Source organism: Strix aluco, chromosome 5 (assembly GCF_031877795.1).
Source record: "Strix aluco isolate bStrAlu1 chromosome 5, bStrAlu1.hap1, whole genome shotgun sequence".
NCBI lineage: Eukaryota > Metazoa > Chordata > Aves > Strigiformes > Strigidae > Strix > Strix aluco.
This window is the reverse complement of record NC_133935.1, coordinates 72,948,542-72,973,404: the sequence shown is the minus strand read 5'-3', so window position 1 is coordinate 72,973,404 and position 24,863 is coordinate 72,948,542. Positions and strand designations below refer to the sequence as shown.

Genomic DNA, 24,863 nt, shown 5'->3' with positions numbered 1-24,863 from the left:
CAGTTTGCTTTTGAAGATACTCGATGTACATCCCCGAACGATCACTGTCGATACCCGTCCCCCCTCGGAGCCCTACGTCCCTCTCTCTGACCGTTCGGGCCTCGGTGGCTCCGGCGCCGCAGGCAGCGGCAGCTCCCGACAGCCCCGGACACCCGCAGGACCCTCTGCGGCTGTGTGCGCGGAGCGGGGCGGAGCTGCACCCCGCGTTCCGCACGGGCCCCGCGGCTCCGGGCCCCGCTCTGCGGCCGGGGCTGGCAGCGGGGGGCGCCGCGCCCCCCACAGGCCGTGCGGGCGGGGGACGGCTTCCCCGGTTTCGGTATGCTCGTGCTGCTGCTTGCTCCGTCCCGCTCGCCCGGTCGCCGACCGGCTCCTCCCCGCTGCCCGGGGCCGCGGCGGCGGGCGGCGCATGCCCGTGGGGCGGCGCGCATGCGCGCGGGCGGGGCGCCGCCGCCGCTCCCGTCGGCCCGTGCCTCCCGCCGCCGCCGGGCGTCGGTGGCGGAGCGAGCCCGCCCCGCCACGCGCGCTGCCATGGTCAGCGAGGCGTGTGCCGAGCAGGGCGTTGCGGCTTCCCTCCGCTCTCCGGCCTCGCCCGCGGCGCTGGGTAACGGCGAGAGAAGCAAGAGGTAGGGGAGGGCGGGGGCGAGGAGGCCGGCGCGGCCTGTCCCGTCCCGTCCCGTCCCGTCCCGTCCCGTCCCGTCCCGTCCCGCGGCCGCTGCCCGGTGCTTGGCTGCGGGCCTGCGTCCGCCTCAGCGCGGCGACCGGGAGCGCCGTGGCCCTCACGGGCGTCTGGGCACCGAGCTGCCGGCCGCCTCCCGGGGCCTCCCTTGGCGTGGGCAGCCGGGCGGGGGTCGGCCGCCCGGCCGGCGCTGGGTGCGAGGCCCTCGGGAGGGGATTCGGGCGTGGGTCCGCGCCGCGGGCGGGGACGTGGGTGTTCAGGCGGGCACCGGCGCCCGTAACAGCTTCGCTTCCAAGTTGGCCGAGTAAACGAAAACTGCCCGAGCCCCTCCGGTGGGTCCGGGTTGTGTGTCGCTTCGGGCGGGTGCTCTGGTCTCTAGTGGCGCCGGCACTGTGCTTTTTATTTTCTTTAGCTTGTAATAATAATTTTCTTTAACGTGGTTGGCTCTTGGGTTCATAATGCATTACTTTCTTAGCAGTTGATTCCTAATTTTATACTTGGTGTTTGGGGTATGTATGTTGAGATTGGACAGGGAGGAAGGTGCCAGATGTCTCAGTTTGTAACAGGGAGTGAGTCTGTATATTTGAGATTAAAAAAACCGAACGAACAAGTTGAATGCTTCTAGCTAAATAACAGAAAATCCACATACCCACGGATACAGGATGGTTTAGAAAGTTTCTTAGTAAAGTGCCCTCCAGCTCTTTAAGCTTATCTCGTACCCCTTTATGATGTGCTTCTGCACATGTGATAGAATGAAACGATGCCAAGTTGACTTCAGTGCTGTCTGTGGGGGGATACAGGCAACCCCGTCTGGCGTTCCCTTGTTATGGCTCCAGTCATTGTGTCCAAGCAGCTGCTTTGCCATATCTGTGCTCCTAAGTTTTCCAACTTTTTCTTAAGCTATTCTGAGTGGAGCTGAGACAATTCCTTAAAACACAGTTATGTGGTGTAGTAAGGACAGGACCTTGCTTCCCTGATTTTTTTTTTTTTTTTTTGATGCTGTATAACTGAACTTCAGTTCCAGCACCCATCTTCTCTGCCCACTTTAACTGTGGTTACTTTGATTCCTCTGCCACACACACAGTATCTTTTTGTTGGTCCCTGCAGGCTGACTTGACTGATGCTCCTGCCAAATGCAGAGTCTGTGTCTTCTCACCGAGATTTGAAGCAAATTTGTGTAGTGAGGAAATTGCAGGCATAGATAGCGATTCTTCATGTGTGAACCTCCTTTTCCAGTAAAGCCTATTCCTTTGTTATTGCACAGTGCAAAGCCTGCTCAGCACTGGGGAGGGGCAGAGCAGGGAATAGCTCTTGAGTAATTTCACTAGGCCACGCTGGAGACTTGATGTGCTCTTGAAACGGGGGAGTTAACAGCTTTTTCTACAAGACCATGGTGAGGAGCGTCTCGCATGTTGGCAGCATAGGTTAGCTTCCCTGCCTTGATATCTTTAAATAGGGGATGATAATATGACGTATTCTCAGAATACAGTAAATGCACGATGGTTTTTGTAGCTTCAGAAATTCTGGGCAAAGTGCAGCGTTTCCTCAGAAGGGAAACAGCAGCGCCAACTTGTTAAAACATGCAGCATATTGGCGGGACTGGCTTGTGAGCATATTTGCATGATTTGGAAACAGTTTTAAGACAGTATTTCTTGGGCAGGCTGCTTCTCTGAGCATCCTGCTGCTTAACATATCAACAGCTCCAAGCGGAACAGAGATCATGTCATGCACAAAAAGGATTCTGAAGGATGGAGCTAGGATTTGATACTTAATTTGCTTTGGGGGGCATTTTTATAGGGGAAAAAACCTGCTGACTTTATTATGACTGTAAAATTCTACAGCTGTAAAAATGCGAAATGCACTTTTTTTTTCTCCCTTTAGTGTATAGCACGTGCCCACATTGGCTGGCTATAGGAGCCCAGAGCAGTCTGACATCCTCCCGAGTTTATGCAGCTTATTAGATATTCCCTGCTAAGGCAGTGACTTCCATGCATTGTCAGGTCTGTTTAGCAAGCTTACTTCAGGACCGAGTTTGGTCTTTTTGATTTAAAATTCAATATATACAATGCCAATAAGAATTTAATTGAGAAATAAATTAATCATAGTAATTAAATGGTGGATGTGCTGGATATGGCTGGAATGTAAGCAGCGGTATCCAGGCCAATTTTAACAGTTTCCTTGAAGCAAGAGTGACCATCCAGTTGTCTAGCATGTGTTTCTTGAAAACATATTTCTTAAGTTTTAATTGCCGCCTTATTGCTTTATAATTATAGCCAGTTGGTTTGAGCATTATTGTTTGTGTCTTTTAATTACAACATTGTATTCTCAAATCAGAGGGAATATATGAAGGAGGAGGTGGAGGAGTGTGCTGAAGATGAGGCGACTGAATCGGAAGAAGACCTTGAATTTGATGAAAGAGTTGGATGCCTTTCCAAAGGTTCCAGAAAGCTATGTGGAGACTTCAGCAAGCGGAGGCACAGGTAGGCCTTACTGAGATGCTGATGTGATTCATGTTGGCTGTTAGCTCAGTCTAGCATGCTCTGGGAATAGAAACTTCAATAGGAGGAAGACAGGTGTCTGTATGAATTTGAAACTAGCCAATCTTGGTTTCTTGTTTTCTTTTGTGGACTGAAAGAGCTCATCTCCTTCAAGTGAACACAGTATCTTACCCAAATAGATGCATTCACTCATCTGAAGGGAGATCTTTCTCTGAAACTGTTGAGACTCAAGCCAATATAAAGGTTCACCGTAAAAAACTTCTAACCAATTATACGACTGGAAGTGCACTGTGCCAAGGCTGTAATAAAACTTTCTCATGTGTTGTTTCACTAAGCCCTTTTGTCTGTGTCAGGTTTCTGGGTGAGACTGTGGCAGCATGAACTGAAATGCAGGTGGGATTCAAGGCTATGCTTTCATAAAAGAGGAAAAACATTCTCCAGAGCTGTCCGAGAGCTGGCTAAGTTAAGCATCAGGATGAAGAACAGCTTTCTAAAGCTTTTTGTCTTGAAGGTGTAGTTGATTTTAAGAGTAAGGAAAGCCCTTTGAAGAACACTTTACACCAGGGCATGTGGTTATACTGTCTGTATTAATCACTTGAGCTTCTCTAAAAAAGCTGTAGCTGTAAGAAGTACCTTTTTCTATATGTATGTGAACAGAAAATTGCCTTTAGGTTGGGTTGGGTTAGAGGTAGCCTGATCTGGAAATAGTGACTTCATCTATTGGACTGTTGGAATTGTTTGCAGTTAGATCGGAAACTGCTAGCAGTTAGTTTGAAATAGAGGACAAAAATCTCTCTCATGCAATTGTGCCTGAAACTCAGTTGAATAAAAAGTACAAGAAGCAATTGCAATCTACAGATAAGCCTTTGAAGTCATTACACCACTTGTAGTGTATAAGTAAATATCAGAAGGATCTGTAGTACTTTGCTACGTTTCCTGAATTGCACTGTTAATAATTAAAGGATTACTCTATATAAAATAATCTCTAAGAGCTGATGAAATAATTCTGTTGATGTAACTTCCAGTGCCTGAGAAAGCAGGTGAGTTGTTTTTATGTTGTAATTAGCAGGAAAACAACAAGTGCTTAAAAATTACTTTCTTGTAGTATAGCACCATCCTTCATGAGAACTTTACTTTGGTGAAGGGTGCCTTAAGGATTTCTCAACACCAGAAGTTACTTCAGCATTCTTTGGTTTATCCCAGTGACCTTATAAATGACAATATGGGATTGTCTTATTCTGTGTCATTATAAAATCTGAATGTAGTATTCCCGTTTCATTCAGGATTAAAGTGCCAGGTTTACTTTCTGGTGTGATAGGGATGCAAAACATAGAAAGACTATTCTCAGACTTTCAGTGCATTCAGACCCATTGTGAAAGAAGTCCTGGTCTCTCAAACAGTTGAGACTCCAGCTCTGGGGCTGGCAGAGCCTTCAGAAAAGAGGATCTGTCTTTGGAAATTCTACAAGACATTATTTTCCTGTTCAGATCCACAGATACCTTTGCTCAGAATTACCCAGAAAGCAGCTACGGCTCTGACTGTTTCTGTGTGGCTTTGGATAGACAGTATGGCTCCAGCTTTCCTATTGCGTAGCTGGGGTGAGTCTGGCCTACGGGGCTCCAAAAGGAAATTGATAGCCAGAATAATTAACTGATTAGTGCATCTGCTTTCACAGTATGCATTGACATGAAAGTTTTCATATATGTGATCATTACATAACTTCAGCTGAAAGCTAGAACTTGACATGTTGCTGGTCAGTGCAACAGTCAATGCTGCAGCCAGTGGTTCCTTTTCTGATCCCATAGGACAGTGCCTTTATTCCCCTGGTGCCGCCTCTGGGCTTAGACCATGGTGTAGTGAGTTGAAGCCTATCAACAACAGGCTTGGCTTTTTCTCAAGTTGCCCTTCACAGACACCATAGAAATACTCCACAGAATGCAAATGGAAAACATGTACTGTCAATAAGCTGTACAGATCACTACTATGCTCCATAACTGAAGTTTTTTTCAACTTAACAAAAGCTATGATGTAATCAAAGGGTCGTAGCAGGTGTTTCTGTGCATCTGTTACTGTGCTTCTGACTATGTGCAGCAGGATGATCTTCCCCTCGCATTGTACCACTTTGCAAGTGTGGTGAATAGGCTGCTTTGGAGATAAGTGAGGCACATATACCATTAAAATATACCAACTAGTTTTCTGCCTAAAAATAATTTCAAATCAGGTCTTCACTTGTTTACCTGTTGGTAGAATGGATGCTTATTGCTAGAGGGAGAATTGTTTGAAATACTGGGGTGGGAGTCCTGACTGTGCAGCTACACACAAGTAGTATGATCAGGGCACCTTTTTCTAACTGAACAGTGCATATAATGCATATTATTTCTCTTGTCTGCTAGCTTCTTGGCTCTAAAACTTGTTATAAAAACTTAGGTTGTAGACAAATGGAGGCTTGAAGGGACTTCAAGTGCACCTTCTCCTTCTTTCATGCTTGAATTTAGGATTGAGTTTGCCTAGACCATCCCTGACAGTGATTTATGGGCATTTTGTTTTATATGTGGAGGAAGATTTAGCCTGTTCTTAAATCTTCCATATAGGGATTTCACAACCTCCCCATCATTCTAATATTTGACTGCACTTAATGCAAGAAGTTCTTTCTTGATGAAAAGGTAGGACTTGTTCTTTTCCCCTCCTGTGTAAAAGCAAATACTGTAGATACGAAAACATTTTTCTAAGAACAGCTTATAGATTTATAAATCAAAGATATCAGTATTGTACTGGTAATGCTCAGATTCTGGAATGTTAGAATTTTGTTCTGCTTATGTTTCTGAGTAATATTTCTCACAATCTAAACTTCTATTTTTTTCTTTTGACACTCAGTTTCTCTGATAGCATTTACGACGATAGCTTTCCTGACTATAATGGAGTTCACGGTGTACCGGGACACATGGATGAAATATGAATATGAAGTAGACAAGGATTTTACTAGGTAATTTATATTCATTATAATTACTTTTAAAATTTAAGTTATCTGCGTTTCAGGAAAGAATAAATCTAAAATATTGGTGTGACTTGCAAGCAATTTATGATTGAAATTAGAAGTGAAATACTAAAGGGACTTGATTTTTCTTCTGTTGATTGATTTGGGTTTTTTCTATTCTGGAATCTATGAAGAAGAGAAACTGAGATTTCTGCAGTGAAGAAGTCAAAATAGTGAAGGTTTGTGGATGGAGGAATTATTTGTTAGCAATTCAGAGGATATTGTAATACGAAACTCCACATCAGCTGTGTAAACCCACCACATGTGCACCATGCTTAGTCTAGTTTATAGTTAGTATGTTGCCATTACACTTAGCACTGCTGGCGGTGAACCTCTCAGAACCACTCAGAACTTTGACTGCATTATTTAGAGCTTGCTACTGATCTTGTCTCCAGTTACAGCACCCAAGAGTGGCTGAAGATACATTTGTTGTTGATTTCATGTGCTTGTCTGTACTGTGTTCGTCCTTCTTCCTGAGGTGGTCGGGCACCCATGAGTCCATGTGAAGTTAATGGAGATTTTGTCACTGAACACCTTTAAATATCATACGTCTGGAACTGAAATGACTTTGAAAGCTGATTAACTAGTTGCTGTGGTAACAAGCTAAAGATATGTGTATTAATTGGATGTTTTGTATGTCAGAAATACGAAAGGTTTCTCTAACGAAAAAAAATATGAAAAATTTAAGGGAGATGCATCAAAACCTCAAGTTAGAGTAAATCCATTCAGACAGATGGGAGTTTCACATTTAGGTCTTTGCTAAAGTAGGTTATTTCTCCAGTGAAGCTATCACATGAGAAAGGTAGTCTAGTGGTTAAGAGACTATTCTGGGACTTGTCCTGCTGCAGATTTTCCAGATTGGTTGTGGATTAATCACTCAGCCTGTGGTTCTTGACAATTGAAACCAATGGAGGTTGGTATTGCTTTAACTGCTCTTCTGTCTACGGACCATGTCTGATCCCAACTTGAGTCGATGTTGAATCCCTTGCTTATGTGATTTGTTTGTGGTCAGCTAAGTTCCCAGAAGCAGCTCCCTGGAAGGGATAGGACCTCTAGTCCTATCTATATGACTGTAGTGAAGGGATTTATTCATTAGAGTTTAAATTACTTTTGTGAAACTAATATGAAAACCAATAGGAAATGCCCAGAATACTGGGGAGTACCACACAATCAGACTTTTGGTGCGATGGAGTTTTTTTTGGGGTGTTGGCTTTGGGTTTTTTTTTCTCCTGATGGGAAGAGAACTATGTTTTACCTCCCCTCATTATGGAAACATTCAGGATAAAGATCTTGACATACAAGGCATTTTGCTATTACAATATGGGAGCACTTTTGAGAAAAGAGCTTTTTCCAGAAGCAGTGCTAGCAAAACCAACAATCTTTATGACATGGCAGCATATTCTGGGAACTGGCTTTAGCAACTTCTCAGCCTGATCCTGAATGTCATTGTCCTGAGGAATTCTGGTTAGGATTGGAAATAAAAGGGCCTGTCTTAGGGACAAAACAGGCGGAAGGTGGTAAAATATTTTGCTCAGTTTTAGATTTGTAACTCTCACATTGACCTGGTCCGCTGTATTCTGTGAAATTTATTGCACTGTTGTGTGAAAAAAGTGTAAAATATTGAAAACTATATATTCTTAATAATACTCTGGCAAACTCTTGAGCCAGTAATATTTCCAAACAATCTGTTAAGAGTTTCATAGTAAAATTCATCAGGGAAATTTGATGCTTTTGTCTCTTAAGTTACGAGTGGTCATCAGTGCTTTAATAAGTTCACCCAAATTTTAAACAGCTTCAGTTTATATTTATTGGTGTAAATTTTGCTATTTGACTGCAAGTAATCTGAGAATTTTAGTAATATATTTCTTGATACTAGTACTCAATGTTACTTATTAACTTTTTGTCTTTTTTCTCTTTCCAGTAAGTTAAGAATCAATATTGATATTACAGTTGCCATGAGGTGTCAATGTAAGTATTCCATCAGTGAAAGTTTTGGAATATGCATTTGCTTGCAATATAGTTGGATATTGTTCAAAATATTCTAACAGTGAGATTTCTTCTGATCTTGATGGCATGTAGTGATCTTGATGGCATATGAGTCACTGAAAGAATTGGTAGATGTGAAGAAAAGTGTTTATGCCATCTCATTCGCATCTGGCAGAACTTTGCTTTGTCTATAAACAAGAAAGGGATCTGTTGTTGCAGTCTCTCTCTGGCTGGGGTATTCTAAAAACTCATTGTGAGACACAATTCAGCAGCGGGAATTTATCGCACCTTTTATTTATTTATGAACTTGGCAAATATTAACCTGGTCTACTGTTGAACAGTACTGGAACCATCAGGAAATTTCATTCTCCTCATGAACATATGGATTCCTTCCCATTTAAAGGCAATGCTTACTATTATTTTGATGTCATTTAGGTAATGAACCATTATTTGTGTGCACTGGTTTTGGTTGTTGTGAACTGAGAAAGGGAGAGAATACTACTTCTACCAGGAATGCAAGCAAATTTTCAGTACTTGCTTTTTTGGCTAGGTTAAACCTTGTATTAATTGTATGGTATATCGGTGTATTTCTAAATGGTTTAATTTTGTTTTTTGTTAATTTGAGAAATAAAACTTTATCCCCTGTTTTGACTAGTCTTGGTTTGTATTCAGTGCTTATGAAACAGGAGAAAATATTTATGTGTAGCAGATCCTAGAAAGCTTCTATATGTGGTTCATACAACATCTCTGTAGGCGTTACATCCGTGAGAAAATACTGCAAATCTGAAGAGTTTGTTTCTGGTCACTGTGCATCAGTTCTTGTTGAAGGTTAGATAGATTGAAGGAATCAATCACTGTTCTGCGAAACATCATTTCAACTTGAACTTTTTGTTTTTTTGTTTCTGATCATCTGTATGACTTAATATTTTTCTCCCTGTCTAAAATAGATGTGGGGGCTGACGTTCTGGATTTAGCAGAAACAATGGTCGCCTCTGCAGATGGGCTAATCTATGAACCAGTAAGTTGATTCTTATCTTTTCATTTAAAAAGGAAATTGCTATTTACTTGGCGTGAAGCACTGCTGAGCTGGTTTGCTTGCTTGTGTTTTTTTTCCCCCACAGTTGGGCTGCACAGACCCTCCCCAAGCATTGTCTGATCCTTGAGTGAGGTCTGCAGTGCTTACCCCAGGAATCTGCTAGGGAAATAGGCTGGCACTGGCATTTCTGCGTGTTCACTCCCAGATCAGTGCTTTTTAACAAGCTAGCGATTTCTGCAGCTATTTATTTTTACATGTGCAAATTCTAGGGGTAAATGCTAACAGTATTTGATATGGAAAGAAAACTGTCAGAGCTCTCATAAAAAGAGAATTGATGTAACTGGTTTTAACTAGAAGACTACTGTGATTCTAAAAAGGGGTAGAAAGTCACCGTGATATCCTTATAATACGGAACAACATTAAAGATGGTAAATTGGGTTAGTATCCTTTTAATTTCTGGATTGTGAACTGAAGGCTCTGGAACTGTGCAAGCCTATACTCTTAGAGCAGTTTTGCTGGCACAGTACAATAAGCCTTTAGGTAAGTATGCTGTATGAAAATAATTTATCATTTACAGAAGACCTATTAGAGAATGTAATAATGACATTCTCTAATAACTGAACCATATTCCAAATTACAACAGTTTTGACCAAATTCCTACTCGTGTGTGAGTAGGAGGAGATGGCTGAATGGAAAGACATGCTCGGGAAGGGGAAGGAGCTTGGGTTGGTTTGTTTGTTCGTGGTACGTTTCCTCTTTTTGTCTGGACAGTCATCTCTGCGCTGCTGTAGCTGCTGCATGCTAGCAGTTACCCCAGTGATTATAATCTTAGAAAGAGGAAACTTCCTGTACTTGATCTCTTTTGGCCATAGCTCTGGGTATGTTTGAGCATTAATTGCAATTGAATTTACTGTTAACCAATACTTAGATTTGAATTTGGTGCACAGATGTTACTGGTGATATGCTTGCACTGATTGAAGTATAGCAGGTCTGGCAGCTTGTCTTAAAGAAGTGCTCGATGTGGGATGACCCTAGAAATAAACAATCTGCACCTGGACCTTTGTCTTCCAAAGATTGCTCCTCTGCTTCTTTCATTGCTGTCTGTATCAAAACCATGCATGTCGGTTATATCGCTTAGAATTAAATTGCAGCCTCACTGCTGCTTCTAGCCCATGTTCGTCAAAGGCTGTAAGGGCAGAGACTCGAGTTACAAAAGCTTTAGGAAAAGATGTTGAAGTTATAAATGCAAACAACTGAATAATTATGCAAGGGAAGGGACAGAAATTTCCATACTTGAACACTAAATGGATTATCTAAAGTGCAAAGTCCTTTCATGAACTCCAGTATGTGGTACCAACTGTGGAGTTGATTATAACTCCCCACCCCTTCCCACACTCCAGTTCTCTTCTAGGTTTCATGGATGGGACTTCAGTGCTTCCTGAATGCTTTATTAGATGTGTTATTTTTGTTTCAGGTAGTATTTGATCTCAGCCCACAACAAAAAGAATGGCAAAGGTAAAGCACCGAGATGTATGCTTATGGTTTGTATTATTTGTACTGGAAATGACTTTGAGATACACCAGAGTCATATGACAGAACTATGTCTTGGGTCTAACAGCTTCTGCTTGTAATTTAAGAGTTCAAACCTGTGAAAAGATATTAATTTACTTTCACTTTTCTCATGATTTGAGATCTCTGTTATGGCAAAAATTGGCTTTGGACTTACGTGTGGAATGGGGTCATGCAGTTTCAAGCCAAGATGTATGGACTCACTCAACTTACGTTTCCAAACAAATGCTTGGTAGCACAAGTTTTAAGTATGGATTCAGATACGTAGCACAGATAGCCTGGTATCTAAGTGTCAGAGCTGAACCATAGTAACAAATTGACGTGTTCTTGCAAAAGCAAATGAGTTTGAGTCTTTCATGTAACTGAATTGACACACTGTTTATCGGTTAAACTGGAATAGCTTGGTTATGTGTGTGATCACTATACTGGTAGTCTTGTTATAGAACCTGAAGCTTATTTGGGAGTCTGGCTAGTTTTGGTAATTTGGTAACATGCTGCTGTGAACACCAGAGCTTTAAGCTCTGTATAAAATGTTATTCTCAAATTTTAATGTAACGCTTTAATACTGATGTGAACCTTGCTAACTTCTTGGTTTATAACTTGCAACTGAAGCTAATAATTGTGAAGTTAATTTTTGTTTTGCTGTTGTATGCTTTCACACTTGTCTGTGTAATCTTTAGGATGCTGCAGCTAATTCAGAGTAGGCTGCAGGAAGAACACTCTCTTCAAGATGTGATATTCAAAAGTGCTTTTAAAAGTGCTTCTACAGCACTGCCACCACGGTAAGAAAAATTGGGATTGTGTGTCATCGTTTCCCCTTCCCCCTGCCCTGTTTCATTAGACTTCACATTTTATTGTGGATATGATTTCTTTTTTTTCAGAGGATAAGCTTGTAAGAAAAGAAGACCTTACTGTTTTTTATAGCATTTTAAAATGGTATACTTGATGCTTGCTTTGGAGAGCTGTTGTTTTATGAAAACCTCTGGCGTTTCCAATCTGGAGAAGGTTTCCAGGTTTTGTGTGTGTATTTATACATATATATGTGTACATAATACAGATACACACATAAATATACACACACTTATTTTTAATCCTTTTTAATTGATGCTTCCTTCTTACTGTGAATCAGTAATGCCAAAGCAGTACTCAAACAAGTATTTTTTTTTAATTTTCTGTCCAGCAACCTTTAAAAAAGGTCCTGCTATTAGCTCTTACTTTATGATTTTAAAAGAATCAACTTTTGAATAAAAATGTGTTTTGTTAGTAAATGCCCTGGTCGAAGATGGCACTGTTAAAGTTGTGTGGAGAAACCTTGCTGTTTTCACTTTATTCCAACTACCCACAAAATGCTGAGAGGCTAATGCATAGAAGGCTTGGTCTGCCTGAATCTAGATGTTAAGTGACTTTTTTAAAATTTTTTTTTCCAGGGGGAAATGCTTTTTACATGAAAGCTGAAATTCATTTCCCCTTACAAACAAACCAACACCAAACAAGCAAACCATAAATGAAACAAAACAACGACCAGAAATGCTGTATGCACTTTCCATGTGGTAATCTCCCTGTCTGAGGACCAAATACATCCTTTCTTCCTAAGGCAAGGGTGAAGAGAGCTCCAAAAAATCTTTTTTCTTATTTAGTTAATGTCTTCAGATTCGTTAAGTCCTTCTGTGCTTCTATGATACTTGTTAGTGCAGTATTTGAGATTGTATTTACACTTGAGATATGTTTAAAAAACAAAAAAAATTCTTATTTTCATCTCCTTCCAAGGAGCAGATTTGGAAATACACATTGAGTTGTAGACATCCCCAGTAAGTGTGGGAAGAGAAGGGTTTCATAAAAAATAAATGTTGAAAGCTGTTCTTGCTACAGTGTTGTTAACACGACTAATGTATTTTGTGCTGTTCATTGTAGCATTAAAACTTTCCCAACAAACCATTTTTGCTATAAGTAATTGGAAAAAAAAATCCCCAGGCCAACAAGATGTGCTTATGGTCTTTTGTTTTCTGTTCACATGTTCAGGTGTCATAAGTTAGCTTTGTAGGCCAGATCTTTGAATATAAGTATGAAAAGAAGCTTATTGGTTTCATCAAACTAACCTTTATTAGTTTTCCTCCCTTCCACCATTCCTGCTATAATTCCATAAAAATATGATAAGGAGAGGTAGATGATAATGCTATATCTTTATGCTAGGGAAAACGAAATCTAACTGTACTGCTGTTATTTCTGTTAGACGGTGAATATTCTCAAGTATTCTTTATGTTGTTTTTGTTTAAACAGGGAAGATAATTCATTACAGTCTCCAGATGCATGCAGAATTCACGGTCATCTCTATGTCAATAAAGTGGCAGGGAACTTTCACATAACTGTGGGCAAGTATGTTCTGTTCAATTCCTGAAAGTAAAAAAAAAAAAAAAAAAAAAAATTGACTCCTACATTATATATAGTGCATGCATCTATATGTGTGTGTTTGCTCTTATACTTTTGAGTTAATGGCTGTTTTTTTACATGCTTGGTATTATTTTCCATGTGATACCTTTTCTTGCACAGTTAAAACCAACTTTATTTTTAAGTTACTAAAACAATGCGGTGCAGTGCTTTGTTGCATGCAGTGTAGTGGTTATGAATTCCATTGTCTTACAGGATGAGAACTTTTGAAAATAGGTCCTCTCTAAGTGTGTGACATGGGCTGGACTGCTTGTACTTGCCTCCATTCTTCGGGCCTGTCCAAACTTCTTTCTGTTAGTATACAGTTCACTAACATGAAGCGTAGATATGTGCCATTTCAGTGCTGAGATAACATAGATATAGAACCATAGTTAGCTAAATGCCAGTTCATCTTGATTTGAGGAGAGACTTTCTGATCCGCTTTGGCAATGGTATCAGCGTATGTACACTGACTGCATACAACCTTGTGCTGACTCTTCTCTGTGCTCTCCAGCTCTGCTGTCCTCACTTGTCTTCCTGCCACCTCTGACTCCAGAGATCTTAGCATGCAGTCTGTACTCTCGAATTTATCCACATGTAATTCCAGCTGCTGTCTCTGTGTGGTTATTTCTCCAAATGTCACTTCTGTCTGGTCTTATACCACCTCTCTGATTTACCCCTAGATGTCCAACTACTTAAGCCCTTTTCAGAGCTGATTATTTCAGCCTTTCATCTGTACTGCTGTCAATTCTCTCTTCCTGTTTCTAGTTCTGCAACCCTGAATAATCTTTTGCTTTCCTTTGCTTCCTCTTGCTCATCATTGCATTTGTACTTCTGCTAAATTGCTCTCTTTCTTCTTGCAGAGTTTTGTTCACAGCTTTTTTCACTGCCTGCGTTTGTACCTTATTGCCTGGTTATTTACTGTAGTCCTATCTTTACCTATCTCATTGTCTTTCTCAACCTTCTGTTGGTCCAAAACTTTACATGTGTTTGGTAACAATTTAACTTAAGAAGGGAACGTTTCTTGCATTCTTGGCTGGACTGGTAGGGATTGAAGTGTGGCTGAGAGACTGTTTCACTTTCCAGGCAGAGTTGCACTTTTTTTCCCCCCTCTTCACACTGTTACAAGGCTCTGCATTGTACTTTATTTGCAGGTCTACTAACAAGTGTCCAGACCTGAAGTAAACTTGCTTAGTCAGGGAGTAAATACAGAGTGTAGATAACTTGCTTAGTCATGAAACAAGTCCAGTAAAGTTTTCATTAATCACTTGAGCAGTTCTGCAGCTTTTCATGTGGTGGGCCTTGGTGACTCTTCTAGTAGCCTAGTGACTTGACATGTGTTTGACATTTCTAGAACTGCAATCTTGTGTAAGAGGGTTTTCATGAGTCTGATGTTCCTGTACCTTGACCTTCAGGCTGTTTGTGCTTCGCAGTAATAAAAGTGTAATTTTTTAAATCTAGATACACACAAGTTTTGTATATATGCATATAAGTTTGTAAAACATATATATATTTAAACATATATATATATATTATACGTATGCACATATTTTATATAGATATTCATTGAAATAGAGGGGAAGAGGTCATTTTTCTACATAGTCCTGGTTAGGAGAACTGTGTCTTTTGTGTGGATTCATTAAACAAATTTTTCATAAAACATATATTGCTTTCTTTAGGGCAATACCACATCCTCGAGGCCATGCACACTTGGCAGCCCTTGTAAGCCACGAGTGTAAGTTCTGTCATTTTTATATGAGCAAGTATAATTTTGTTCAGACTGCTGTCTCCTAATTCATATCTTAAATAGGCTGCTGTTGTAAAGATGTTCTAGCTGGGCAGCTGCGTTGTAGAAGAAAGTGAAGAATGTTCTTTGCAATGTTACGACTCAGTACTGACTTACTTTCCTACCTTTAACACTATTAGTATTATCTTTAGGTCACTTATACAGTAACGATAACACAGGAATCTCGGATGTATTTTGCTGTAACACAGATACCACATGAAATTCCTGCATTTCAGTCCAAATTGCCTATTTCCTGCAAAATATGTTTTTATAAGGTTAAAAGTTTCTGACTTTTGTTCTTAGAAATTTCATTTTTAGGTTATGAATCTAGATACTAAATGTGTGCTGCTGCCATACTTAATGTGAGGCAAGGGTGACTTACTGTGAAAAATGAACTTGGTGTTGGTTAAACCTCCAAATGTCTGCCCATGAATTTATGTCAACACAAGTGTATAATATAGAGCTTAAATACCTTTGCAAAATCAGGCAATGTAGTAACTTGATAGCTGGCTTGTGCTCCCTTTGTACATTTCACTTATGACATTTTAGTCATTACATACAAGAACCTGAACTGTAGAATAACTTCAGTATTTGGCCAACTAGAAATTTCCTGTCATGAAATTTTAACTCTTTTCAGCTCCAGGGTTGATTCAGATACAGTTATAATTTGGTTTAGAAGTTCTTTTCTAGAGAAATCAAATTTCTTTGTTAAATATTTTGGATTTGAGTTTTGTCTGAAACATGTATGTAGATGTATTGATACAGTCACAGGCACAAACCCAATGAAATGCACACCAGTGTTTGAAATATTCTATGTTTTCCAATGTGAGAAATGGGTGCCTCTTTTTCTGAGAAGAGTACGGAATCTCATAGTTTCAAAATGTTGTTTCATTCCTTTGTATTGTCTTTCAGCCTATAACTTCTCTCATAGAATAGATCATTTGTCATTTGGAGAACTTATTCCAGGAATTATTAATCCTTTGGATGGAACAGAAAAAATAGCATCAGATCGTAAGTGTGTGTTTTTTAAAAAAAAACCAACACCATCTTGTTTTCTATATTTTTCCAAAAATTACATTTAAAATACTTTCATGCTTCCTGGATGTGACTTACAAACAGCATGTCCTGCTAAATTTGGTAGCGAGCAATGCACTGCTCAGTTACCTACATGGCATCTTAAATGGACAATTTCTTTTTAATACCGGTGTCACTGTACTTTGCTGTTTTGCTGAAGTTGATTTACAGTTTCTTCCAGATCTGGGTAATGTTGAAGTTACAGTGTGTCGGAACATATTGCAAAGAATTTTGCAGCAGTATGCTACTGTAGAGATTCATAGATCTCATTGTTGTAATGGGGAAAAACAAGTCTGATTTGGTTTAAAAAAAATAGCATCAGGAGCTTTGGATTCTGTTCCTGTATTTGGTTTGTCACTTCCATGGTGTATTTTGTGAGGCTACTACAGGAAGTGTTTGTGTATCACTTTGTTTCCTTGTATATAAATAAAGAAGTACAGTAACCTACTTTACAGAACTACCTATGCCTTATCCCCTGACTTGCATTCCCTGTGAGTGATCCCCAGAACCTCCAAAAGCTGCTGTTGTATCAAAGTCAGTCAGTCCGTTGGCTGTTCCAGCCAGAATGGTTTTGTGTAGTTAAAACAAATTGCTTCAGTCTATCAGTGTTTGTTCTCTTAATTGCACAAAGACAGAGCAATTATAAACATATAAGCATGCTGATTCCTCTAGAAGAATTCTCTAGAAGTCTGTCTAACCAAGACAAAAAACATAACTAGTTTAGAAGAGTTTCCAGCATTGTACAGACAATTCAATGGCTAAAATCTATTCAAACCACTGTCGAGATGTCTGTGTTACGCAAAATGTGACTCTGTGAAACTTGTCCAGTTCTAGTGTCCTGGAAAATGCTATCTATGCACTTAATTTGAAGCTTTTAATGAATCTTTTCATTACATGGGTAAAATGTAAATTTCTCTGAGTACAAATGTGACATGGCCTTGCCCATGGAAACTAACTCTGTTAATGCAGATGGTGCTGAAGTAGTCTTGGCAGTGCTGGAACTCCTTGAAGAATGTCCCTAGTGTAAATGGCTTAGCTGATTAACTATTTTAAATATTATTTGTTTGGTTTATTTGTGAATGTCTCAGATGGTCTTTGATTCTGTACTTAATTCGAGATTTGTTTTCTTCTAGACAACCAGATGTTCCAATATTTTATCACAATTGTGCCAACCAAACTCCATACGTATAAAATTTCAGCAGAAACTCATCAATTTTCAGTGACAGAAAGGGTAAGTAGAAATAAGAGAAAACCACGCAGAGAAAAATCTCAACAAAAGCTCAAATGTGAAAACAGAGATTTAGCTGTAGTGTGGTTTTGAAAACTCCTCTAGCGTGAAGAGGCTCTTTGTAGAATGTTCCAGTGCACTAGATTATCTGTAAAGAATGTAATACTCATGGTAAAATATATATGCTTGGTGACACATGCTGATTTCTTGCATTAGTGTTTTACATCCATAGATCTGTAGTCTGATATTAGAATTAATGATAGAGCGCCAGTCATTTCCACTTCACTGGATGCTAATAGTGGTGGTGGTGGTGAAATCTGTAAGTTTTACATCTGCAACCTTGTGTGTAGCTTTACAAATACTTAATTCACCTTTAGCTTTTTATCCATGTAGGAACAAAGCCAAAAAATGCAGCTCACTTGATTGTCATGAGCTTGGTTGCGGAGGGTTAGAAATGGAAACAAAAGTAGTTTGTATGGAAAAACTAATGACACAGAAAGTGTCTCTGTGTCTCAGCTGTCTTGTTTAATGTTTGTTGCACCACCAACTTTAATTATTCTCCAGACTAGAGAGCTTCCACTTCTGGGGTTGGAGAGGCTTTTAATTCTGAATTCATAAAGAAAGTAGTTTTTGCAGCATAGTACATGGACACATCATAAGGTACTAAGTTTAAAGACTACTGTAAATAAGAAAAAGGCCTTATGTGACTGGTTACATGTCTGAACTCTGTTTTGATCTTTTATTCAAAAGAGAAAGAAAAAAAACTTTGCGAAAAGTGTAGTTAAAAACAACAGATAAAGCAAGAGGTAAGAAGGAAGCCTTGGGTTGAAAGGAAATTCAGAAAGTATGATGGCATTTCACTGTAATATAGTTTGTGGTGTTCTCCAAGGGAGAAAAATCTTTATTTCCTCACAATTCCACTGTGCTTCTGAAAAATACATAGCTAGTGGAGGTAGGATAGAGGTGATGTGTTGGGGTTCAGCTTGAGACATGCAGACAGCTGAAGGGACAGGTTTGCTCTAAAACTCATGAAAGCTGGAGTACAGAGAGAAATGAGGAGGAATTTCATAGTGCAGTATACTCCCATCTCCTGCTGGTCTAGCAATCTGCTTCATGTTTTCTCTGTAACAACTAAGGCACTCCTTAAACTTCTGGATGTCAGTCAACTGCTTATCTTACTCCATATTGTGTTTTTTTATCTTGTATTAAATTCTTTTCTCCTTCTGTAAAGATGGTTTCTGTCAATTAACTGTGCAGTCTTAGATCTTCAGGTTTTTTGTGGGGATGTATTTTTTTTTTATGAAAGTTGCAACACAGTCACAGGTTGCTTAGGAGAAAAGCTTGTGAATAGTGGAGGTAAAGTGACATTACATACTTGCTTGTTCTCGCTGTCTCAGTAGGTAGACCTGTTGCCTGTAAAGCTTATTTGTGTTTGTCTTTGGAAACTAAATACCCCTAGCATATGAGCTGGGAAAGGCTATTAAGAACAGTTGTCACTGAACAACTTAGTGCATTTATTTTATAAGAGTAGGCATATATGCAGACCTGGAAAAAGGTGGTCAGCTAGCCATGGCTACAACTTGAATACAGTGAGGTTTAATTACCAGTGGTGAACAGACTGGGAAGCAGAGTTTGAAAGGTGTGGGCAGAATCATCTCCAGTATTGTTGATGTTTCAGATACTGTATTTATCTATGTTAAAAAGATTTCATTCTAGCAAGGCTTCACTGATATCTGAGATAGCTGATGCAGGGCTAATTATTTTCAGAAGGTTTTAGCAACCAACAGTTAAATCTTCTGCAGCAGTAGAAGCTAGATGCAGACCAAAATGGTTTGTGGCAAAAGAATTATGTATCTTTTGAGTGTGGAGTTTTTGGGTGTTCTGTTTAACTTCATATTCCTCTTTCACCATTTGACCTCAAAAGACCAATAAGGCTTAGGGAAACAGTAGAGGAAAAAACAAACAAACAAAATATATTTTTTTGTGTCTCTTACCAATGGCAAGGTCCTGTTTATCTACCTTCAGTCTTTTCTTCCATCTTAGTATGCCTGATCATCCATCCTCTTAATGCTGAATGGTGTCATGCTCTTGAAATATAGAAAGTATTCTGTACTGTTTTGGATTGGGATTTTTGTTGGGTTTTTTGACCGTTGCAAAGTTTCTGTGACCTGGTATTATAACTGATATATTATTTTGGCATCCTTTCTACTTTGGTTTGGTAGCAAAAGAAGCAATATGGTTTATGTCAATGTTAGCAGACTGGAGAAGTTGCCTAGTCTGTATTTTCCAAAGTGGTATTCTGCTTTTTATTTAGTACTGTATTCTGCATGGTTTTTGAGCACAAACTGTTAAATCTACAGATGAAATGGTGCTGTGATGTATTGCTTTTCTGTTCAGTCTTGCTTGTCTGTCTTCTCTACTCTTATTAGTCTAGACATGGCTGAGTGTGTCTTCAGTCAGTTATGTTCTTTTCTGCTGCCCTTGTATATTTTCAGCCAGACTTAGCTGGCAGTGCATTTATCAACACCTTTCACTAACAATAAAATGATAGCAAACTTTTGAAAGAAACTTAAGATTGTATTGAAGTTTTTTCTCCTGAAACCTTTTTTTTAAAAGTAGAGATTTATAGCAGCCAAGCTCTCCTCCTTGGGATCTTTTGGTTTAGGAATTTGGGCAAATGAGAAGAAACTGTAGAAGTTCTTGGATTAGGACTAAGGCATCTGATATGTTTAGAATAGTCATGGTGAGTTAGTTATTTTTATCAAGGTGTATTTCTTGCTGTGTGACTGTTGTCTGAAATGACCTGACTGACAAAAATTTTGAAGACGGTATTCAGTTTTCAGCCCCAGAAATTTTGATCTTTTTCCTTTTTATTTTCCCATCAGAGTAGTGGATTATGGTGTATGTGTAAGTATGCACTGAGGGGAAAAAATGGCATTGGTGTGATTTAACTGAAGCTTCTGAATTTCCATTATAGTATACTCTAGTTTAGGGTCTTCCTTGATACTTTTAAGAACCAGCAATTAAATCCTCTGTGGCATGTGAATCTAGAGATACGCTCCAAGGAGGTAGGAGGATGAAGCCTAATGAGTCTTAGATGCAGTATGTAGATTTATATACACCCTCTGGGGAAACTGCCATAGCTAAAGCTGTTCAACAACTTAAATGTCTCCTGAAGATGTCATCCTGATTTAAGTGATTAATTGTAGAGTAGGGAGAGTCGGGGCACTATATTATACCAGTGCCCTCACTTGGGTTCACAGGCTAGACCAAGAATGTGGCACTTATCCTCATAGGTACCAAAAGCAATCTAGTCACAAACATCCTTGTTTAAAGGACCATCTTGAGAGGATAGTACCAGGGTCTGGTAGCGAACATTGATATGCAGCACAGAAGAAAAGTGATCAGGAAAGTGAATTGTTATTTGATGTTTGACCTTTAGAAGGTACTGGCCAAAGTTATCTCGGATGTTCCCTGGTCTTCTGTTGGTTGCTAACTCTGATTAAGTAGCTATTTGTCATCACATTTATTAAGATTGTTTTCCTTGTGACTAATAAGAAGTGACTTAACTTGTGTTTCTCTCTTCTTTCAGGAAAGAGTAATTAACCATGCAGCTGGCAGCCATGGGGTGTCGGGAATATTCATGAAATATGATATCAGTTCACTTATGGTGACAGTGACAGAAGAACACATGCCTTTTTGGCAGTTCTTAGTGAGGCTCTGTGGCATTATTGGGGGAATTTTTTCAACTACAGGTAACTATCCCTCTTAAGTTCTACCAGAATTTTTTTTTTTTTTGTCATGGTGATTATCTTATGGATAAATTACAGAGAAGTCCTGAACCTCTAGCAGGTTTAAGATGAAATGCCCGTTTGTGTGCACCAAAATGTGCAATGAAAGCTGCTAATTTTTGGTGTCCCAGTATGCTGTTTTTGCTCTTCTGAGGGCCTGTTGTTTCCTTTTTGGTAACTATAACATAGTTTATTTACTTTTGAAGAGTAAAGAGGTAGATATGTATGGAGATATATATATATACACACACACTCACACACTGACTTCTGATATTTGTGTATTTCCTATAGTTGGGATCCAGTGCTAAATCAGTGCCAAAAGTTGAAAAAAAAATCTCAATCTAAAGTAATTGGGAGGATTTTTCTTGTGTAACTTGTCAATGTACTGCAAGATTTACTCCCTTAAAGAAAAATAAACTCACTTGAAAAGACACATTCACTTATTAGTCAAGACATAATAGGGTATCTTGATTACAAGTTATTTCTTTTCTTGGCTTTCATTGAAGAGAGCATAGTAAAGAGACCTTGAACTAAGCTCTCTTTTAAAGTAGATATTTCTGTCCCACAGAATGTATTTTCACCCATGAAAGCTGGGCAGAGGGAATTACATTTGCTTGGATAGCTTTGGTTTTGCTTTTATTGATGCTTTTCAGAATGTTATAATTCCCCCCCTGCCCTTGATTTTTCCTTTTTTATGTTACTTTCTCAGTTTTTTACATACCAGCTTACTGCACTGTATCCCGTTTAAGTATCGTGTAGTTTTGATGTAATACTTCTGTAAATGCTACAGTTTTACTAATTGTGACAATTTAAATCTTGTTTGATGTTTCAGGAATTTTACACGGCTTTGGCAGATTTGTAGCAGAAGTTATTTTTTGCCGTTTCAGACTGCGCTCTTATGGATCCGTGTCGGTAAGAAAAACTTCCTCTTAAGTATTAAATGGTACAGCTACCTGAGGATGGATAAGGACATCTTTGGAACTCAGTCCCAGCAGAATTTAAGATGCTTGCAATAAACCCTCCTCTTGACATACATATGAGCAGAGGTTCAACTACTTTTAAAACCAGTTGGAAAACCTAATGCGTAAGGAAGCAAGGTGTTCTCTAAGAAGCCGAATTAATGAAACTGAGTCTCTTAGAGATTTATCCCTCTAAGATTCCCTCCATCGTCTCCACTATATTTATGTTCATATTGCTACAAAAATTACATGTTTTTCCAGGCATCATCACTCTCCCTCACATATTCTTCCTCTGCTTGACCTGTTGACTGAAGCAGCAGCACTGCAGGCTGCAGGGGTTCAGGATTGCTACTGTTAAACCTGCAGGCTACTGCCAAGCAGTGTGAAAGAGCTGAGCAGCCTTTACCTTTCCCTTCATGGGGCATCAATAGGATTGCTCCTCTAGCAACTACTTGATTTTATTTTACTTTTATTTTCCCATTTAACCCTGTAAGTAGCCTTTAAAACTTCTGCCTTTCTCTCAAATTTGGTTGAGGTTTGCCAGCTGGCAAGGTTATGTGAGTGGGAGGAGAGGAGGGAAGGCAAGCAGATTTGTATAATTTTTGTTGGGGAGACCAGGCTAAAGGCATACAAGAAATGCCCAAGAATAAATAAGTGTGTGTTTTGGGGGAGAGAAGGGAGATTCTGTTTCTGGACAAGCCATTAATAACACTTTGTTTTTGTTTGACTAGGTTCCACTTCCTGATGGCCACACAAGCAACCACTTACCTCTAATTACAGACAATAGTACACATTAGCCTCCTGAGAAAACTTTCTTTCTTCCTGCCTGATCCAGAAGACATTTTTTATAATAAAGAAAACATTGTGCAATATGCTGAGAGAGTGCTGATGGGCAGCAAAACATGAAGCCTTTACAAAAAAAACCCAAACAAAACCGAAACAACAAAAGTTTATGTAATTTTTTGTCTTTCTAAGTGCACGTGGAGTCATAGGAGGTTTTGAGACCAGTGAGGTGGACCATCTTCTGGAGATTAAAGGAGCGTTGCTGCCAATGCAGTATTCATGGTCGAGCTGAATATCTTTGTGATGACTGTCATTGACCACTGAAGCATTTTAGTGATCTTGGTTCTGTGCCAGGAAGACTAGCAGACTCCAAGGAGAAAAGAGTACAAGTGGGGTGTGTGGAAGGGCTGGGCAGCAGGCAAAGAGGGACTGTAATAGAGCTGGGGTTTCCCTTAAGTGTGCAAATGGGGCTTTGGGTCGTCTTGTTCTTTTTTGATGGTGGGGCTGGAGGCTAAGATGCTATTCTTAAAGGTGGGGAGCGATCCTAGAAAATCCTGTAGAAGAGGGAGATGAGAGAGAACTCAGGGAGTAAGTTGGAGCCCAAGCCATAACATTGGTTACAGCCGCTGCCTTTCTGTAGTCCCACCATTCCTTAGTGGGAGAAACGTAATGCGGAGCAGAGGAGTTCCTCTGGTTTTTACATGGCTGCTTTGCCAGCAGTGAGAATGTCGCTTCTGGTATTGATGTGGAAGTGCCCAAGAACTCTGAGAATGGTCTCCAGTGTGCACAGTGTTTTGACTTGGAATAAGAAGCCTTTTAAATAAGGCATTTGACTGTAGTTTTGATAAAGGCAAGACTCCCTAGCAGAAGATCAGGAAATCTTTGTACACCTTTTCCTTGCTTTGATGGAACCTTCATTGTACCCCTGCTGCTAGTATGTAAGCCATAGTACGTAAATCCTGGAGACAGGGAGGAAAAAGCAAGAAACTGCCTTGCTTTGGTTCAGCTAAATACTGCAGAAATGTGGAATTCAGGGCAGTTGGGAGGTCTGCTAGCGCAGGCAGGGAGTGGTGGAGTTGGTGGTAGGTGACTTCAGGGAATCAATCATTTTGCTGCAGACAGATGATAAGGGATCTGCAGAATTAATCCTTATTGTTCATGAAGGTTTTTGTAAAATAAATGAAGAGAGCAATATTGGTTTTATATTGTAAATACGCTACTGAGAATGAATGTTATTAATGCAGATGGTGCTTTGAGAAACTAAACATCCTGTTACTGCTGAACTACTGGCATACACCTATGGTTAAACAGTTACTCCACCAGGGTGAAAAATTAATAATGTGATTTTTTCTCAGCAAAACTGATTTAATAATATATTAGGATATGATGCTGACCCTGGCCTTACTCACCGTGGAATGAATATTATAATTGAGAGGACTATGGACAAATAAAAATCTCTGTGGTGTTGTCAGGTTTTGCTGACTTCTGCTAATGTACTTTACAGGACTCTTGGATCTTGGTGGTGAGCACAGTGTAAATAATGTAGCTGATTTGCTATGCAAAGCAAAGGGCTTCCTAACTGAGAAATTATATGAAATAGTAAATAAAATGCAGGAAATGAGGAAAGACCTATGTTCATTTCAACTGTTGAGAAAGACAGAAGTTCAAGGAAGCCAGGTCCTTGGGGTTGACAGCCAAGTTTGGGGTTTTCTCTTTTGTGTTTTCTTTAACACTGATTAAAAGTCCAGCAACTTGGGAAACTTTTGTCCTTGGTGAGCAAGAAGATAAAAGCTGTAAATTCTTGGTGCCCATTTCTCTTCAGCATTTCCCTGAGGTTTCTTCTCTACTTCTGCTTGGACTGGTTCTGCTTTGAGCTTTGTCCTAACACTTGCTTCTTATCTTTCTGGAACAGACTGTACTGGTGGGAGATACTGATCTTAGTTGACTTTCTGTAACTGAACTTTAAATGTTATTTTCTATTCTCACATAAAAGAGCCAAGTGGCTTGATGTGTCTTAAA

General features: G+C 39.7%; 1 protein-coding gene across 3 annotated transcripts; it reads left to right on the top strand.

Moving 5' to 3' along the window:
* Nucleotides 1–446: 446 nt before the first annotated feature.
* On the top strand, nt 447–24,863 carry ERGIC2 (ERGIC and golgi 2). 3 transcript variants are annotated; one of them, XM_074827764.1, is made up of 14 exons: nt 447–623; nt 3,011–3,156; nt 6,049–6,157; nt 8,130–8,176; nt 9,142–9,212; nt 10,705–10,745; nt 11,480–11,581; nt 13,077–13,172; nt 14,903–14,958; nt 15,922–16,020; nt 17,217–17,314; nt 20,904–21,066; nt 21,935–22,014; nt 22,793–24,863. In XM_074827764.1, exons 2-14 carry the CDS (start codon nt 3,051–3,053, stop codon nt 22,856–22,858), a joined length of 1,134 nt encoding a protein of 377 aa, XP_074683865.1. In that variant the 5' UTR covers nt 447–623; nt 3,011–3,050; the 3' UTR covers nt 22,859–24,863. The 3 variants fall into 3 exon arrangements, with proteins under 3 accessions (XP_074683865.1, XP_074683867.1, XP_074683866.1); XM_074827766.1 differs by lacking the exon at nt 447–623 and adding an exon at nt 988–1,008; XM_074827765.1 differs by lacking the exon at nt 447–623 and adding an exon at nt 2,558–2,676.